Source organism: Sander vitreus, chromosome 18, assembly GCF_031162955.1.
Source record: "Sander vitreus isolate 19-12246 chromosome 18, sanVit1, whole genome shotgun sequence".
NCBI classification, from domain to species: Eukaryota; Metazoa; Chordata; class Actinopteri; order Perciformes; family Percidae; genus Sander; species Sander vitreus.
This window is the reverse complement of record NC_135872.1, coordinates 9438153-9458036: the sequence shown is the minus strand read 5'-3', so window position 1 is coordinate 9458036 and position 19884 is coordinate 9438153. Positions and strand designations below refer to the sequence as shown.

The 19884-nt window shown below is 39.6% G+C and overlaps 1 protein-coding gene across 2 annotated transcripts in view; it reads left to right on the top strand.

The window, feature by feature from the left end:
- Positions 1 to 19884, top strand: part of rngtt (RNA guanylyltransferase and 5'-phosphatase) — a 90473-nt gene that overhangs the window by 8593 nt on the left and 61996 nt on the right. For both annotated transcript variants that reach the window (XM_078274573.1, XM_078274572.1), the window contains exons 7-9: positions 2067 to 2176; positions 3639 to 3740; positions 15549 to 15684. In XM_078274573.1, coding sequence (XP_078130699.1) covers positions 2067 to 2176; positions 3639 to 3740; positions 15549 to 15684 — 348 coding nt within the window. The remainder of the gene's footprint in view (positions 1 to 2066; positions 2177 to 3638; positions 3741 to 15548; positions 15685 to 19884) is intronic.

Sequence of the window (19884 nt, the reverse complement as noted above, 5' to 3'; positions counted from 1 at the left end):
TAGTTAGGTTTCCTTGTGTTTACACTGAGCTGATGCTCTCATCCAGAGTAATTGAATAGTTTAAAGAAGCTTGAATTCAAGTGGTACCACCGACATTTCAAGCAGTCAGTGCAGAGCTAATGGAAAGGCAAAAGCAACAGAGTTTGAACAGTATAACGTAAATTAAATTTGGTGGTGCGGAACATTGTACAAATTACAATTATATCAGAATACCAGCAGAGAAAATGTATTTATCACTGGTATTGCACAGTGCTTACTACCAAACCTGAATCATGGCAAATCTAATAGTGTGGTGATACAGTAGACCGGTCTAGAGGGAAGAAGCCAGAGCAGAGAGCAGCAGTAACTCTTGTAGACTGCATCACTTCACTGTCATTAAGAGATACTGTCACTTGGTTGGGTGGCCTGCCTCCGAGTCAGACTGGATTGCAGCCAGTTGGCTGAAAAAAAAGTAATCCAATCAGTTGTAAAGTAGAAAAAAAGTGACACACCATCAACTCAAACAAAGCATGTAGAGCTTTACATTTTATTAAATATCATTGACGGTGATAGTCTAAAAAAATCTGCTTGGATGAAACACTTTTTAGTTTTGATGTGAAAAGTAGAAACACTGCTCTGCTATTTTGATTAATCAACGATTGGCTTCTGAGGAGTGGAGTTTATGTGACAACAGTTTGAGTTGGGAAAGTTTCCCCATCGTGACGGGTTAGAGATATTTGAGGTGGAAGAGAAGTCAAAGGAATCAGATTTCTGCCTCCGGTGGACTCCACTGCAGTATGTTTGAAGTATTAAAGAAGGGGCATGAATATATAGCTAATTGCAATGATCTTGCATGTTGTAATGATATCATCATATCTTCTAAACTAGGGCTTCACCTAACAAATATTTTCATTATTGATTAGTCTGCTGATTATTTTCAATATTGATTGACTATCGATTAAACCTCAACAAACAGTGAAAGAGTCAATTTCTCAGGTCTTGTTTTATCTGAACAACGGTCCAAAACCCAAAAAATTTCAATTTACTATCCCATACAACACAGAAAGGCAACACATTCTCACATTTAAGAAGCTGTAAACACTTAATATTTGGCAGGATTGCTCGAAAATGACAAACGATTAACTAATTATCAAAACACTTGCCAATTAGTTTCCTCTTGTTTGGCTAATTGTTTAATTGACTAATTGTTAGCGGCCCGAACGCCTCTGGTGTAGACACATTACACATGAAGAGTTTGTGGAATGCCAGTTGGACTTGCATAATATGTGTAGATGTCAGGAAATATCTTTTATTAATATCATAATAATGATTTCTGCCATGTCGCCCAGCCCCATGTTCACCAAGGCTTTCTAAATGTAATACACTGCTTCTGAATATGTGTCTTACATTTTAAGATTTGTTTTGTGCAATTTGTTCAAATGACATTTTCACACCTTATGAAGACTGACAGTAAAACCTTCTTCTAGATCGAAAGGTGGAGATTAATATTTATATGACCATAATGGGACTTTCTCTTCTCACTGCAGCCATTCATACTAAAAAGCATATGCACTAATGGCACTTGGGGTGACCTATATTATCATACCATATCTGTTTCCGTTCGAATTGGCATATATATTCCTATTATACCAGTTAGCAAGACTCATATGCAGCATAAGGGGGAAAAGGGCACGTCAAACGAGAAATGGGTGAGATTAGGAAATGAGGTGAACGAGCATGATTATTCTCAGTTGAAAAAGGAGTGCTACAGATGTCGTCAATGTTTCTCTCAGAGTGGATCGGAGATGCAATTGGCATATGAGGGTGAAGCAGGTGAGGAGAGAGGCAGCAGTAGAGACAAATAATTAAAGGATGGAAATGGTTTTAAAAAAACTAAGAACTAGATTTATAATATTTTCCACCTGTTGTCTTTGCACACAGGGATTCATAAAGCAAAGAAAGCAGCTGTTTGTTAAGTAGCACAGGGACTTAAAATGTTTTTCCTGTATGTGTAGGAGGGTGGGAGTGTCTCTTTAAATTCAATCCAAGTTCAACCTTCTGTTTTTCTTCTTTTGTTTTCCTCCCAGGGTGCAGTATTCCTTGAAGGCATCACTGTAAAAGGCGTCACACAAGTCACCACACAACCCAAACTAGGAGAGATCCAAAGAATGTGTCAGCGGATGGCCGAGTGGGACAAGTAAGAACCTCCACTTACCCTCCTCATACCCCTCTGGGAAGCTGTGTGGATCTGGGTACACATATATGTGGGCGTACTGTACTGTGTTGTGAGTGACTCATTTGTCAACAATCACCCTTATCTTATTTTTTTTTAGTTTTTTGATCTCGATGCTTTCAGACAGGCGGCAGAGTCGGGAATAGATTTTTCTTTGCTGATGCAGCGGCTCTACTGCCGCATCTTGTCACAGCAAGGAACAGTCCACGCTGCTATTTTCACTGTGTTTTAGTTATACCTGTAAGGGCTTTTGTCTTTTAATATGAGATCCAAATGCAGTTATTAATGCCTGTATGAATAAAATTCTACATAACATGGTCCTAAAGTTTAACTTATGAGTCAAACAGTCGTAGTAAAACATCGTAAATAATATGCACAACGAAAACATTTTTGACACTTTCAAGCTGTAAGATAACAAGATTACCACCTGCTGTTTTATTATTAGCTGATAGAAATTCAGCGTCATACCTGTCACCTCATATGCCGCCTGGGCTTCTTTTGACCAAATGTCTGTGCCCTAGTACTACATAAACGGCACACCAACACGACCGCAGCCTTGGCAACAACCACTCTCCTACAATTATGTTGACAACATCAAATTAAGTAATTTGAGATATTCGTCATACAAACATATTGGATGACTTAAAGAAGTAACCAAATGAAAATCGTCTGTAGAGGTCCTATAAAATGTTATGATGAAATGTGTATTTCACAGTTCAGCTAATATAAAATGTGATGATGACTTAGGAGCTGTCTGGAGCTCAGTTTTAGTAATTGCGGAGCTAAAACCAACTTTAGGTTTAGACTTAACTGAAGTACGTGTATTGGTGAGGGGTTAGGCCTGAAATAGTCAATATCCATGACCTTCCCCTTCGGGGATTGCCCCGTTGCCGTGGGAAATCTGCTTCATGTCCTTCTTTTCAGATGGATTTCCGGTACCTTTGGCTTTCTTTGTGTTGGAATTTTAAACTCCGGTGGATTTCTGAGGACTATGGTTAACTGCTCCTCAGATCTCTGCAGGGTAAATCCAGACAGCTAGCTAGACTGTCTGTCCAATCTGAGTTTTCTGTTGCACGACGAAAACAACTTTTGAACGCACACGTTCCACCAAAACAAGTTCCTTCCCCGAGGCTATTTTGCAGCGGCAACGGGGGCTCCACGCAACACTTAGAGCCGCCCATGACAATTGGGATTGGTTTAAAGAAATGGCAGTAAACCAGAGCATGTTTCTCTCCCATTCCGGAATGCTGTGGGGACTAGCCAGACCCTCCTCCGCAGCGCTGTAGAGGAAGGTCTGGCAAAGCGAGACTAGGCGTGAAATAGGTTAATACCAGAGGTCAGAGTGGTGAGAGTTGATGATCAAATGAACGAATGAATGTCAGTTAGAAACACAAATGTAAGATGTGTGTGTTCATTGTTGTTGCAGGTCTGGTTTTCCTGGTGCTCAGCCTGTGTCCATGGACAGGCAAAACCTTCGTTTCCTGGAACAGAATCCATACAAAGTCAGCTGGAAGGCTGATGGCACAAGGTAGGTCTAATGTTTATGGCTTTTCTCCACAATAAATGAGAAAAGCCATGTAGACGAGGGTCTGCATATGTCAATACAGGTATCGCTCTTTGTGTCTCTGACTGATTGGCTTCTCTTCTCATTCATTAGCCTCTTTTTGAGAGTCAAGACGTATAAGTGTTTCCATGGGAGTTGTCCGTCTGTTCTGTCTATCAGGGATGTTAATTTACCTTTCTGGCTTGTTAGTGAAGACTGAGAGGAATGCTAGCATGACTTCTGTTTCTCATTAGATCTTAATTACAGTACCTTCATATAGCTAATCAACCTGAGTGCTCATTTCACAGTGGAAATGTGGACTGTGGAATTGTAAAGTGGCGTCACTGATTGAGCAACAGGATGGCTGTGTCCAATGTGGAATAAGAAATGCGTTAAGGTGTTTTTTCTTTCCTGTCACATTTCAGAGTGAATTTCTCTTGTTTTATAGCTCCATTGCCAAAAGCTAGTGTTGAGGGGTAAAAAAGGGTCTTCATATTCCAGTAGTCTGCTGTGATGCACTTTGTCTCTCGCTGGTGCAAATGTGAAGTGTGCTGTTGAATATTTAATGACTGCAGTCAATTTCTGAGTTTTACATATTGGTGCTTTAATTTCCTGTCAGAGTGAGATCAGCAGAGCACAGAGTTGGCCCCTGACCACGATGCTGCAGATGTGTGTTAACCCCTTAATCTGCAAAAGCTTGAGAGTGTATGTAAGAAAGTGTTGGTCGCAAATTTGTGAAGAGAGTTCTAAGCTCTTCCTCTCCTGTCTGGAGCTCTTGTTCTTCACCTCCATTTCCCTATGGCTACTTGAAGAGTCTGGCTGAGTAGTGAGAAATCGAGAGACACACAGTATGCTAGGTAGGAGTCATCACTCAACTGCAGGATATGTACTTTGTTGAGAAGATGATATATATATATATATATATATATATATAATATATATAATATATGATCAAAGCAAGATCAGCAAATCCGGGTAAATGAAGTGTGTTTAGTAAGAACACCTTCCTCTCTGCTTTACTAAGTTCAAACTTAATCATGAATTCATCAAAAATCAAGTTCCATGATTTAAGAAAGCTGCCAATATCAAACACTAAACTATTTTTTCCTTTAATTTCTGTTAATGTAATAATAGCTAATTGTAATGCAGAATAAATGTACATGGAGATTCAATTGATACCCAAAAGTTGAGCTTTAAAGGATCAGGCCGGCTGTATTTTATATTTGCTTTATGTAAAAAAGACCAGCATCAACAGTGACCTACCAAGTTTTGAGAGTGTTATGTGTTGTACAGATTGAAAATCTCTCTGAGATAAAGAATCGGTGATTTGGAGCTTCATAATAAAACATTTTTATCTACTTGAATTACTGCCAGTGTAGCCAGAAGTAGTTTATTTTAAGTCAACAATCAAATACTCCCTGGAGTGCTAAATATGTACTAATCCACGTGTAGTTACAAAAGTTTTTTTTAGCTGTTTTAAAGAATAATGTCCTCAGTAAGAACAGGCAGGGTAGGGAAGTCTTGAAGTGTTGTGGTACTAACATTGTTGGTTTTTGTGTTTTGGAAAACTTGAAACTCTACAGTTATTTCCATACATAATGTTAGTGCAGCCCTCCCTGCCAGTCACTGTTTCTACCACTGGAACTTCTTTCCAGACAACTGGGACACCATGTAAAAGAGGAAACGTGGAGATGTGCTGTCAGTAAAACTTCCAAATCATAATAAACAACAGTGAAGTATAACAGCATAAAAAAAAAAAGATTTTTGGACTCTCAAAATCGCATTAATGCACTTTTCTAAGAAATAACTAACTCCTTTAAAGAATATCTGCAAGTTCTTGAAGTTTGACGCTCCACGACAGAAACTTGGGAGTTGCTATTCAAGGCCTACGGTCAACAACCTCAGAACCTCAACTTCATCTTATTTACATGGCAAAGGGTTTGATTTGGTAGACGTCAACTTTGATGATTGTCTTTGTTTCCGTATGGTGCCTGTCGTGTGTTGCTTCATTCTGCTTCGATTAGACGGCAGTATTGTTTCTTTATCATTGTTTTTCTTGGACAATTTACACGCAGGCAGCAGGCTGTATGTATGTCTGACAAAGGCTATAAGAATTAGCAGAAAGGATACTTATACTTCATACTATTTTTTTTATTTTTATTAATCCCCAGTGGGGAAATTACAATTTACTCTGTTAATACACACTACACACAGGCCTGGAATACACACACATGCTCAGATCCTTTTACATGCACAAAATGATGTCAGAGTGAGTGGGCTGAGTGGGCGCCCTGAGCGGTTTGGGGGGTTCAGTGTCTTGCTCAAGGGCAACTTGGCAGTGCCCAGGAGGTGAACTGGCACCTCTCCAGCTACCAGTCCACACTCTGTACTTTGGTGCGTACGGGGACTTGAACCAGCGACCCTCCGGTTCCGGTTCCCCAGCTCCCTACGGACTGAGCTTGCGGTGTTGTTTTGCAGATAGTCACGCAATTCTAGTCTTGCTGTGGTCTTCCTGCGGGTAATACAGTGGTGCCGTTGTATGGGGAAAGCTCTGAGGGACAGTCTGTCCTGGTGCTGCTGGTCTGATATTACTTTATTCTACTGAGGTGAGAAAATCACTATCTAATTAGTGCCTCACCTTAACCACTATTGTGTTTGATTCATCCAGCAAAATAGCCAAGTCTTTGTTACAAGTTTGGCCTTGGTGTGGAATTGAATTTGCACATAGAAAGTAATAATGATGAGAGACAGTTTGGTAAAAAAAATCCTTTCGATTTTTTTTATGATTAAAATTCCACAGGTCTTCCACATGCGTGGGTCTTCATTAAATCTGGACAATATCTCAGATTGATGGACAACAAAAAGCGTCAAAGCTGAGACAGAAGGACGTGGGCTCTTCTGGGGTCAGTGGATATAAGCAATCACTATAGAAGATGATTGATTCCACTTTAATCACCATTTATTTGGCTTTATTAATCCTAAAATCTCTCTAATGATAATGTATGAATTGTGAAAAAGTAGCTGTAATACGGGAGTACTTGCAATGTGACAGATAATAGATAGTTTTGAGGTTTTGTATATTTCCAGTGAGATTTAGGGATCGCAGTGTAATTTGTCATGTGACAGACAGTGTGTGTGCAGAGAATTTCTTATTAAATTTCCTACTTTCTAGCCAGTAGCATTTTTAAAAATCTGAAATGGATTTTTAATAGGAAATTTGTCTCTTCAAGGTGGTCCGGAAAGATTTTTCTCTTTGCATATTGCCATGAGGTCTTCACTAATGTATTTCATCTACAATTTGTCTCCTCCAAATTACCTATTGTTACTGGACAGGATAAGAAAGTTTCCTGCTATAATGCAAGTCATTATTACTTTTAAAATGAGTCCTTTACTTTTTTTTACTTAATGCAAAAGCATAGTTTTTGCAGGAACTTCCTCTCAATCCCACGTGGATTCCCAGCACAACTGCAGCCTCTTCTTATGACCACCAAGCAATGCACCAACAATCCTGACAGTTAAACGGCCTTACTCAGTAGCACAATAACAGACAATATGGTGACAAAGTACTGAACCAACATCCCCTCTTACGTGAGAATGTTATGCAGCCCTCCCTGACGCACAGACCAGTCATACAGTGAAAAAACTGTCACTATCTGCCAAGAAGGTGGCTTCTAATGGGCTTTGGAAAGGACAGCAAAATCCGTTTATTTGCCAAGAGGGAAAACATAGGCTGAGCTGGGTTTTTAAACAAGTTGTTGTAGAGCCTTCTGTCAGGGCTAGATTGGTTTGAGCCCCAGAGAGTAAGAGGAGGAGGGAGTTGGGTCAATTATGTCGACTTTAAATAAACAATGCTGCTCAACTTGGACTTTATTAGAGAAATAGGACTTGAGAGGAGAGAGTCTATCTTAATTTCCTACTCCAAGTCCTCATTTAAAATGAGAAATCAATAATCCCATGTTTTCTTTGATGTGCCTGATTAGATCTTTTGTGTTAAAGAGAGTTTAACAAACATGTTGCGTGGTTATTTTCAGTCTGTTGGTTATTTAGTTAATTTATATGATGTCTATAGTGGATGGCTTGTATATCAGACTGCGCAAAAACGCTGCCTCATACTCAGGTTATATTATTGTTACTAAAACTTTTGGCTGCTTATTGCTGCTTCAAATAGCAATGGTAGCACGGGACAAATTTCAGCTCGCAAAAGTAGAAATTGTCTATCAGGGAATTTGTAAACTGCATTACTGCACATTTATGTTTACTAGTACACCTGTTCTGTAATGCTCTATATCAAAGAAACCACTGGGACACAAGTTGCAAAAGCTAAAATGAGTGTTAGCTGAGCTTTGTTAAGCACATACTCAGCTGCTGCTCAGTCAGGAGACAGTTTGTACGTTTCTGCATCCCTTACTTAGAAATGGATAGTTTAGACATGGCTTTTGTCACATCTGATGTTATTTTTCTGTAGTCTCACAGATTATTTTGGTTAAGGTTAGATTATGATTTGGTTATGGCTAGGTTAGTGTCCTGCTTTTTACTTTTTGTCTTGCTTTGTGATTTCTCATGAGAATACGTTGTTGGATTTTGTTTTGTTCTCTTGGTTAATCTCTTGGTTACAGAGTAGCTTTGTTTGGGATACTTTCCATTGTAAAACCGAGGGAAGCAGCAGTTTCTTTTTGGAGGTGGGGAAGTTAACCACAAGTGCTAGTCTGGCTATCACCAGACCAAGCTCAATCTTTTAAGATTGAACATTAGTCTGGGGAGTCTGCTCTGTATTTTCTGCTGCACAAGAGGCGTGATCAACGGGCATAGTTCAAATGACTCCGTACACAATTGGATAGTCCTTCAACCAATCAGACCAACGATCGGGTGACGTAGCAGCGACAGCGGCATCAACGGGTTGCTGCGCTTCGCTGGCCGCTATGTTGAATGTAAACAAAAAGCTGCTTGGTCGCTTCTCTATCGTCATCGTGTTAAACCCGCCAATAGCGTGCCAGGTGGATAAGCCAGTTTGTGATTGGTCCCCACAAAATTGTAACGGAAGCAGGATACATAAATCTACAGGTTTCCAGCCTGAGCTGCAGGTCGAGATCAAATCGCCGGCAGATCGGGCTGGGTTTACCCAGTCTACACAAGTGCATTTGCCAAAACAAGTGTTTTCAAACAGTATGTTTCAGTTTTACAAGAGAAAAGACTTCTGGTTGGTTTGGCAAATGTACGTCTGGTTAACATTCTCCTCCCCTCTGATTAAGTGCACAGCTGCTTCCCTGAGCTTTTCTATGGGAAGCACTCGGGGCTGTCTCCTACACAATAGATGAGATGGTCCCAGTCTAACATCAGAGTTGCTTGGGGGTAAATTGGGTGGGACATTTTTCTCTGCTGCAATGATTCACAAAATTATCAAATGTGATATGAACTTGTTTCTTTATGAACAAATGTTTAAATTCCTTTATAGTTAAATGACTTCATGCAATTTGTTGCATTTTCTTTTACATGTAACGTTTACAAAAAACATCGGAACGGCATCACGTCTTACAGAAGAATGTAGTATGTGTCACCTGCAGTATGGATCTTTTTGTTTTGACTCTTAACCACGCACCACTAATGACGTTCAAAGCTGCTGGATCTGATCTCAGGCCTCCCCTGGAGTTCAGCTGCTGTTCGTCATGCCGCGGGACTAAACCGGCAAAGCCGAAACAATGGCCGTCTGTGCCTCATTAGGGCTAAAGTGCTCGGGGGGGAACGGTTGAAATCGGAAGCTCAAGACACCCATGAGAGGACAGGAGTGGAAAGAAAAGCGCAGGCGAGGAGGGAATAAAGGTGCACATTAAATTGAATACTTTCCAATTGGTCATAAAAAGAGAATACAGTGTATTTCAGGGAGAGATGGAGGAACTGTGATGAAGAAAAAGACCACTGGGTGTTGGCACTAATGGTCTCCCTCTGCTTTCTTCTGAACATACTTGACGGTGTTGGACATGGCTAACTGGCAAATTAGACAGGAGGGGAGCCACTTGTGCTCAGTGCAGACCTGTTGGATCCTCACTGGTTGATAGTTTTTCTCTGTTGTTACCCTTAGTTTATCTCTTTGATCTTCTCAGGCATTGGTTCTTTTCTGAGACGAAAGATATCCCTTTGCACAAGAGGACCTTCTTGCCTGCGAGAATCATGGTTTGCCTAAACCAGGAGTCTTCAATGTTTTTTAAGACAAGGACCCCTTAACTAAAAGAGAGACTGAGCAGGGACCTCCTACAGGGCTCCAGACTAACTTTTTGCGTTGGTTGCACTGGTGCGCCTAACTTTTTTTTTTATTTAGGTGCACCAGCACAAAATTTAGGTGCACCCAAATTGTTACTTGCGTCGCCGTTAACGCTGAATGGGGATATAGCTCTGTATTTTTTTTACCAAGTGGGCTACAAATGTTCAGTTTTATGTCAAAGCCACTTGATCAGGCACAGTGGAAACATAATGGGAATGCATGCACAGGACATAGCCTTTTTTACACTTTTAACTGAAGAGTGTACGGAGGGTTATGATTACCACTCTCCTAGGCCAGTCTTCTTGAGGGGCATTTGAGTAAAATGGAAATAATTAGGTTATAGATTTAGCCGCCTGAAAAACAAAAGCCCCTATAAAAAACAATCACAAACTTACTTTAAAGGGAGTGGCATCTACCTACGCATTTATTCCTGGAGGTATTAAAAAGTAGAGCATTTAATCAAAGACAGAGATGTTGTAAGGCTGTTAGGTTTTCGTCCCTTTCTCATCCCGACCCAACTTCACTTGGTATGACAACAATAAATACATATTCACTGCACAAGACTAAGTTCCAGAGTCATTTCCCGCCATACTGTGCCTCAAAAATAATTGACGTGAAATAGAACTGCCCTCACAAGAAAATGCACTCTGTCTTATGTTTGGCTTCATAATGCAGTATTAAAGCACAGAAATATCTATTTGTACAAAAAAAACACCCTATGATTTCTTATTGATGGGGTTTCCTGTCATTTATGGGTTGCAATTCTGTACAGTATTGGAAGCCATTTGAAATATGTTTCTACATGAGAACCCAAATTGCAGCCTAATATTGAAATTGCACTTTCCCAAATATATTTATTATTTCTCAACCATGATTTCAGTCAATCTGGTATTATGGGCCTCATTTCACCCTCATGTATTTATGTCATTATTGGGATAGTATGGTAGAGCTGAAACGATTAGTGGATTGACACAAATGGCAAAAATAGGAACTCTTCTGAAAATTGATTAATTGCTTGGATTGTTTTTCATGCACAAATGCCAAACATTATCTGGTCCCAGTTTATTTAATTATAAATAAGATGGGACATTTGAGCTATATCCTACTATTGTAAATTGAAAAAAAACTTTGAGGTTGACTTTGGGTCGGACAAAACAACCCAATTTAAAGAAGTCGGCTTGGCTTTTCGAAGCATTGTGATGGGCTTTTTTTGGGGTGCTAATTTCTGACATTTTAAAGAGAAAAAGGGTTAATCTATTAATTGAGAAGATATTCAGCAAATGAATTGATATTAAAAACATATATCGCAGCTTTGTACGACGAACTGGATTCACCCTTTGGTGCGACCCTGGTCAAATTTTGCTTTTACTGCTGACTTTTGTCAGCTGGTAAAAATAATGTATTCTGCACACACACAAATTTTTGGCAGCTTGTCAAGTTTCCCACTTTGAACCAGCTGGTGTTGATGGCATATTTATTACATCTAATCCCTCTGTGATAAGGTTCGAGAGTCACAGCAGGTATGAGAAATGCATAGCTTTGTCAGTGGGGAAGTCATTAATCTCAAGTCTGTCGTCAGATTTGAGATTAATGACATCCCTTCAGCCTCCGAGTTTGTGCACCATCAAAGCTTTCTACTCCTTTTAATGGCATAAATTCCCTAATACAAGTTACAAGATAATTATCCTCTGTTTCCAGTCACATTGATTCAGATACTTCTGCAGTTGCTCATTAGGACATTAGTTCATCCTGCTTTATTCACCACTTGGTATTTTGTGTTAAAGATCAGCATGCAGCCTGCAAAGTGTAATTGGGTTCATACGAGGTGTGTAATGAAGCCATCAGACTGCTAAATGGCCAGTAGACTCTTTTCTGTCTTTTAATTATTATTATTATTATTATTAATGTTTTTTACAGACAAGTCATGTACACTATGACTAAGCTCACAACGGCATGCCTCACAAGATAAGCCCACTCCAGTCTAAATAATTTACCAGAAAACAAACTGATAAAATAGATTTATTGCTGGAAAAAGTCAGTCGGTAAATCAAATGGTTGATTAGCAGAAAATGTATTCGGAACAAATGCCCTCCATAATGGGCATTTTCTGAACTAAACGATTAAAAATAATCAGTTTGGTTGATATTGGAAATAATCCTTTGTTGTTGCTTTGGATATATCATCATAGGCATGCGTATGCTTTATAACTTTAAATGGTGACTGTAATGGCCTGTTCACACATGCAGGCTCAAAGTGGTAGGGTCTCTCTTGCCTCTCACGAGCCTTAATTGTTAAAGAACAGGTTTGCATTTTTTCAAGTCTGTCTTAAAACAACACTCACATGCCCATATGTATATTGAAACTCTGTAATTGTTCCTACTGCCAGTTAAGAGAACCCCTGACATGGGGCACAAAATATAATCTAATAGACAAAGTTCTTTTACCAAGCGATGTATTCCTCATTGTTTATCTTATTCAAGTTGCAGTGGCTAATTAAAATTCCATTATATGGAACGGGAAAGAAAGCACAGATCGGGTTTTCCTCCATTTAGTTTGAAGTACCTTTACACAGTTGATCTTTAGCTAAAACAAGCTGTGCTTCAATTTCATGAAGGGGAATTAAAACAAGGACAATGGATTGTCTCCAGGTTGTTGCAGTCTTGAATTGAATGGGCTCTCATGCCTCTAATGTTGGAGTACATGTGTGTGAATGCTGGTTTCAAACCATAAAATTACACTGCTGTGTTAATCGGCCTACAGTTTTGTGGTAATGCATGGTATGCTAATATTACAGAACCACATAATGACTGTCATTATACCCAAATACATTTATATGGAAATGATTGTTTTTTGAAAATCCATACAATTTTCAGAGTAGCAGAAATGACAAAACAGAAATCACAGTTATTACAGTGTTAACAAAACAGTTGGATGATGCTCTTTCAGCAATGAATGCTCACTGTTGTTACAGTTAAGACTATTCTGTAGGATAGCACAAAGGCAACAATGGTGCCTGTGTTTTTGGGTGTGGCCCATGTTTTCAGCTCATCTTTGGGAACCAACAGAAGGGAGGATCAAGGATTTTGTCTGTTTTCTCATTTGAAATTGCCTGTCATGTCTGCCAGCTCAGTGATCAGCCGACTCTGTTGATCAAACAATAAACATTTGGTATGAACACTTTGCTTGCACTCGTGCCTCTCCAGACTATTATTTATTGTCACCATGCCTATATATTTTGCTATTTACAATTACAAATAATGACCGTGACTTTAATTATATTGAGGTTTTGTTTTTATCCCAATTTGTTAAATTAAAGCAGTTTTGTCCTTATTTATATAACGGTGACTTTTCTAAATGTTAACTAATAAACAAACTGACCTCATACAAATAACTCATCTTTAATTTAACTCCAATCAGACTGAAACATTACAGCATATGCAACATATTAGGCCAATCTTTCTAAATTGAGCAGTTCAACAGAGAAGGGTGATTGCTCGGAAATGTAATTAGGTTTCAAATGATCTAAATGATTGTTGTTCAGATGGGGCGCTTTTAGTATATTATAAAAGATCAGCTGAAATGGAATGAGAGCTGTTAACAGATTACTTTTACAGTTCCTGAGAAGATTCTACCAAAAAAAAAAAAAAAAAATTTCACTCCTGTTATTTGAAAAACATTCCCCCTCCACTGTAGTATTTCTGAGAGTAGAGATGGAGGCGTGAGGCTGATAAAAAGGTTAAAGGTCTTAATGTCTTTGCTTCATGCTCCAGCAACCTGGCACACCAGTGAGCATAATGTAGAGGAAGAGTGGAGATAAATTAATATCAGCCAAATGCTCGTATCGTGACTCATGCTGGTAAACTGGCCTATTTTTGACAGCTATTTTAACAATTTTAACAGGCAATGCTCTCAGGTTTTTGAATCCCCCAGTCGAGTGCACTCGGGTATGAAAAGTAATTTTCCAGCAATAACATGTCTTTGGAGTTTCTCCATTGGTTCTACTTGATTTAACTGAAGCCAAAAATGGGGAAATATACAGAATAAGATGAACAAAATCAGTAAAACTCTTGTGTAATGCAGTCTTATCTAATAATACCAACAAGGTATAACTCCAAGTATGACCATATACAACAACAATCAAACATTTAAAAAATAACAATAATAGTATATATTGTAGAACTACTTTAATGGATTCAGCCAAAGGGATTTTAAAGTTGCTAATAGTTACAGAGTGTCCTCTTAGTACATTATTGCATTCTTATATTCCTGCAAAAGTTTGATTTGTGGGGGACTGTGGAAAGGATTTTTAGTTTTTGTTATGTTTGCTTCTAAGTCTTTATCACACCTGCAAGGGCTGGCCATGGATTAGTTGAGCTTCGTGCTCATGCAGACAAAGCACCTAACCACTGGTGGTGTATGCAATTTGAAGATAGAGTATTCTCATACAAGTGAAGGCTCTTTGTGTTGGTGCAAGGCAGCCAGGGACAACTGTAATAAAAAGAGAATTAGTTTGCAATTTATTGTATGAAGCATTTTATTCACATGGCCGCAAATACTTCAGATAGTATTTGTGAACATTAGAGAGTACTCTTTTAGCATTACAGATCCCCCTGATGTAGGTATGTGAGGTAAAAGTTGGTAGTTGTCATGTGTATATTTGTTGCCGAGCAGTCACATTATACAAAAAGGCATTTTTGTTTGACAATGGTTCCCGCAAAGCTAGATAAAAGGAAAAGTGGTTGCTTTGGTAATATGTTTCAATTAGCATGTATCTGTTTGTGATCTTTCGTTTTGATAAAAGCTCTTACGGCTTCACCTTTTTCTTTTTTCCCATTTGAATCAATCACAACAATTTTCACATTAGAGATTTTTAGAGTCTTTGTTGTTGCTGAGTGGTGCCCAAATCTCTAGTCTTCACTCACAGCAATTCAGCTTTAAAGTGTGATTACCATATTAAGTCCTCCTCCAAATAAAGTAATTAAAGAAAATTATACGCAGATTTGTTTGTGTGGAGGAAGGACATTTTAGCAGAACAATGGTACTGTATTAATTGTCCCAAAAAAAACAAAAAACAATCCAATCTAGTGTAACTGAAATGGAAAAAGAAATCTGCATGTTCATTTAATTACACAAAATGTTTTCATCCTAATTTTATGCTTTCACATCATGTACATGGCCACTTGCAGTATTTAAATTACATGTGTATTATACATTCCAGTTCAGCTAACATACTGTAGTGGGGAGACTCTGGATGGGCCACTATGATCCACAAATCATTTCCAGTAATTAATTCCTACTCAAATCTATCCATTGTTAACATTCTTTAAATAAAACCTCAGAAAACAGCATCCTCAAACCCATAGCCAGCCAGTGTGATCTGTGATCTGTGATTTAAGTGACCACAGCCAATGGGGTGAGTCGTCAGTGAACATGCTTACATGCATCCAGAGTCTTTCTAACATAATGACCAGCACGAATCCAACTTGCTGCTACCTTGTAATTACAAATGCATGATGGTTTTTCTTTTCACCCCGCAGGTACATGATGTTGATCAACGGAAAAAATGAAGTATTCATGATCGACAGAGACAACACGATCTTCCACATAGCGAACCTAGAGTTTCCTTTTCGGAAGGATCCACGTGTTCACCTTTCAAATACTCTATTGGACGGGGTGAGTTATCCTTGTATTTCCTGCATTGTTATATATTGTGCCATGCTAGCTTCCATTGTTGCTTCAAATGTTTCTCCCTTGACTGAAATTGCATGTCCCCTCCGTCTCCATCCTTGTCCCACTCCCATCCTGCCCCTGCCGCAACATCCTGCCTGTTTAGTCTTAGCAGATAATTGACATCAGTTGCCACACCTTAGCTGAAAGAAAAGCATACTCAGTGGTGCACTCCCCCTGGGTGGTGGGGGGGTCGGAGACTTATCCTCCCCCTCTTTTACCAGGCTCAGACGTTTATTAGCATGCTTGTGCTGATGTGGTCACACAGGTCCCCCAGCAGCAGGTGCCATGCATGAGTCATTATCACACTCCCTAACTGCTGCATTATCATGTAGTTTCCCGGGATTTTGTTATAATTGTCTGGCAGTGTTTTGTGTTTGATATTCTAGGACGGGAGATGACAGATAAGTTGCCTGTGATTTTTTGTTTTGCTCCCGGCCTTGTTTTGTCAGTTTAGCAATTTTATATAAAATAGGTATGTGCTTCCTCGTGGCCTCACAGTTGCTGATTGATGCGGTGAATTTAGTTTCCTCATTCAAGCAGGACACCTAATTGCAGTGTGTTAGTGTTACTTTGAAGGAGCGGTGCGGATGTGTTTGGATTGCTACAAGGTTTGTTTTGACTTTGTTTATTCATCTGTTGATGCTTCTGGCTCTCAATTCGAGAGGCTGTGTTTGGCTGTTTACGGTCCCTGTAGAAGCCCAGCTGTGTTGTGTGATATGTTTCATCTTCAAAAGGCAAAAAGAGGAACAAACGAGGAATTTGCTTATTTATTTATCTTTCTTAATAGCTGTTATTTAATTAAAGTGCGTGCCTTGTTAATGGTACCACACTATGAATAGTCTGTAAGCTAAATTTAAAAAAATGCAAGTAGTCAAGTGGCACCCACCACCACTAGTGAAACCAACGTCAAAGTGCCTTTGCTGGTGGCTGCTAGCCTAGAAATCTAGACGCATCCTAGCGGCAGCCAGGGGGTCTAGCAACTCTCCGTTGGCTTGCGAGCTGGAAAAACCAAACTCTGGCCGTGCCAATCACATTGTGTATAGAGTCGGTGGGCGGGCTTATGGCTGCTGCAGCTGCTGGGAACAGCGGTCTTTTGAATCAGCTTGGGCCGTGACTCTGGAAGACTTGGAGTTAAGCTTTTCTTTGAGAAAAGAACAAAGAACGGCACTGAAATCATTCTTAAAAAAGGAAGATGTGTTCGGAGTTTTGCCGACCAGATACGGCAAAAGTTTGATCTATCAACTAGCTCCGCTACCATCTTCGTTGCTCTGCTTGGTTGTAGCGCTATCCTATTGCGTGCAGAGAGAATTTGAAAGACAACCGTTTATCCCGCCCCTCGGATTGAGCTCTGTCAATGGTGAGTGCCCAGACCCAACATCTTGATGTGGGTCTGGTTTGTCAGGCTAGGTGGCTGCCAGATTGTTTTCAAAATCTGCCACTGTATTGAGGGCTGAGTTAGGTGTGAGTCCGCATGATGTAGACTTTGTCCTTTGCCCAAGTCTGCGGTGTCTGCAAGCAGCCCAACATTTGTGACACGTGTGCAGAGTGTACGCACTACAGGTGCGCCGACTGCACGCTTGCTCCCCTTTAGACCCACCTTAGCTTCACCCAGGCTTCGTCTTCATAACTTCTGAAACCAGTGGGTTGACATTACAGTCACTACGTTGACATTTCACTAAAAGTTATTGTTTGAACTCCTGGATTCAAAAACAGGCTTTCATCCACATTCAAAGCACATGGTATTGCTGATGAATTTAGACAAGAATGAGCTGTCATCAACATGTTTTCATCTTTTTTTTGGAAAACAACAGATTTTGCTGAGTGCCGCCAAAGAGGTTATTATATCCTCTTTGGTGCAGCTATACTACATAGTTAATTGAAGTGTGTGTGCGTGCGTGTGTGCGTGTTTATAATATATTTAACTTTAGTTAGAAAACCCAAATATTCTATCAACTCACAGGGCTGGAGCTTTCCAACATGCAGCACAAATTAAACAACAGTAGCTGTCCACACAAGCCCTGTGGAGAGAAATGCCGGTCTGGGGCCACAGTGTACTCATCCGACTTGACCACTACAGCAGAGTCGCTGGAGCTCATATATAGCCAATCTCAATAATAAAAAAATTTAAAAAAGATTGAACTAGTGGACCGTTTGAAAAATTCAACTTGGCAAAAAGAGGGCTATTTCATGACATAAATGACCCAAAATAATGTCCTTCTTTTTAGGGATGCTAATTTAGAATTTTTTTTCTGACCAATAGCCGACCTTCATAAAACTGATCATTAACCGTTACCCGATCAGCAGGCAACTGAGTCCCAGTTCACCTTTTTTTCTCGTTCCGTGGACAGCTGCGGACTTGTACCATTTGCGCAGCCACAATGTAGCGTGCATTGTCGTGGACACATGCATCCGCTTGTCCGCAGCGGTCTGCGGAGACCAAGCCTGTCTCCACCGCATCCACTGGCGAGGTTGTCGGCTGTGTGTCTGCCTGGCATACTCTGTGTAGGACGGCAGACTTAACCCGCCAGCATTTATCGATATAGTGGCATGCGTCACTGGTCTAGCAGAGAGCCACAAACTTAGCAGAAAAAAAGAGCTTAAAAGGTGACTAGTAGTTAAGAAATAGATTGTATAGCCTATTTTTCTTTTATCATGCAAAACTTTTTTTTTTGATTTATTTTTTATTTTTGTTTTAATATTGCTTTTAACTAAAAGTAATTATAGTGGGGAGAACAAGTATTTGATACACTGCCGGTTTTGCAGGTTTTCCTACTTACAAAGCATGTAGAAGTCTGTAATTTTTATCATAGGTACTCTTCAACTGTGGGACAGAGAACACTACAGGAGGGCTTTCACCGGCGACCCGATAGCTGCTGGTTAGTACATACACAGGAACACCAAAAGCGAGAGGAAGCGTGGGTTAACGTGGATTAATACTGGGATGTCTACACAACTGTGTGAGTCGATTGACTTCAAAAAGTTCGCCACTTCACTCGAACCAAAGTTGAAAACACCTGTTCATGTCTTCTTTAGTCTGTTGGCTATTTAGGTATACTGTAACCCAGTTTTTCACCAAGAAAGGTGGGTAGCCTATAGTCTGTGAGTGGTATTAACCTGTTGGCTTAATGTCCATAGTGAAATAAGCTAGCTAGCTACAGACTAGTGTTAGCCTACATTTAATCACCATTTAATCAGTGCAGGGAAATGTTTAGCAAGATATTCATATTAAATCATTGTCCCTGCCCCTTTTAGCAGACTTAACAACAGATGAGTCAGCAGCACCCCAGTCTCCCCCTAACTGTGCCCCTCCCTGTCCCAGTGAAGAAGGTGAGCAACATTGTGTTCAATGACATGCCAGTTAGCATCATTGCAGGGAGTCTGTGGGGATTTCTGTGTCTTTTAATAATAATAATAATAATAATAATAATAATAATAATAATTAATAATAATACTTTTGTTAAGAGAATTTTCCATTTTGTCAAATTTTACAATACAAATACATTGAGACTGTAAAAGATGGCCTTCAGCACATTTTTTATGGTTGCTTTTAATCTTGCATCAAATAGTGAACTGCATACTAGACTTGCATGCATGTACAAATCACCAGCAGTAAATATTGTGCTAGTACTAGTATTGAACTACAAGAAGCCAGACAGTTGCAAGCCTTTAATTAGAGTTAAGAGTGGCCTAGCCAGTCTCCAGACCTGAACCCAATAGAAAATCTTTGGAGGGAGCTGAAAGTCTGTATTGCCCAGCGACAGCCCTGAAACCTGAAGGATCTGGAGAAGGTCTGTATGGAGGAGTGGGCCAAAATCCCTGCTACAGTGTGTGCAAACCTGGTCAAGAACTACAGGAAACGTATGATCTCTGTAATTGCAAACAAAGGTTTCTGTACCAAATATTAAGTTCTGCTTTTCTGATATATCAAAAACTTATGTCATGCAATAAAATGCTAATTAATTACTTAAAAATCATACAATGTGATTTTCTGGATTTTTGTTTTAGATTCCGTCTCTCACAGTTGAAGAGTACCTATGATAAAAATTACAGACCTCTACATACTTTGTAAGTGGGAAAACCTGCAAAATCGGCAGTGTATCAGTCAAAATTCGAATTGTCAGGTTAACGCTTAAACGGTTAATC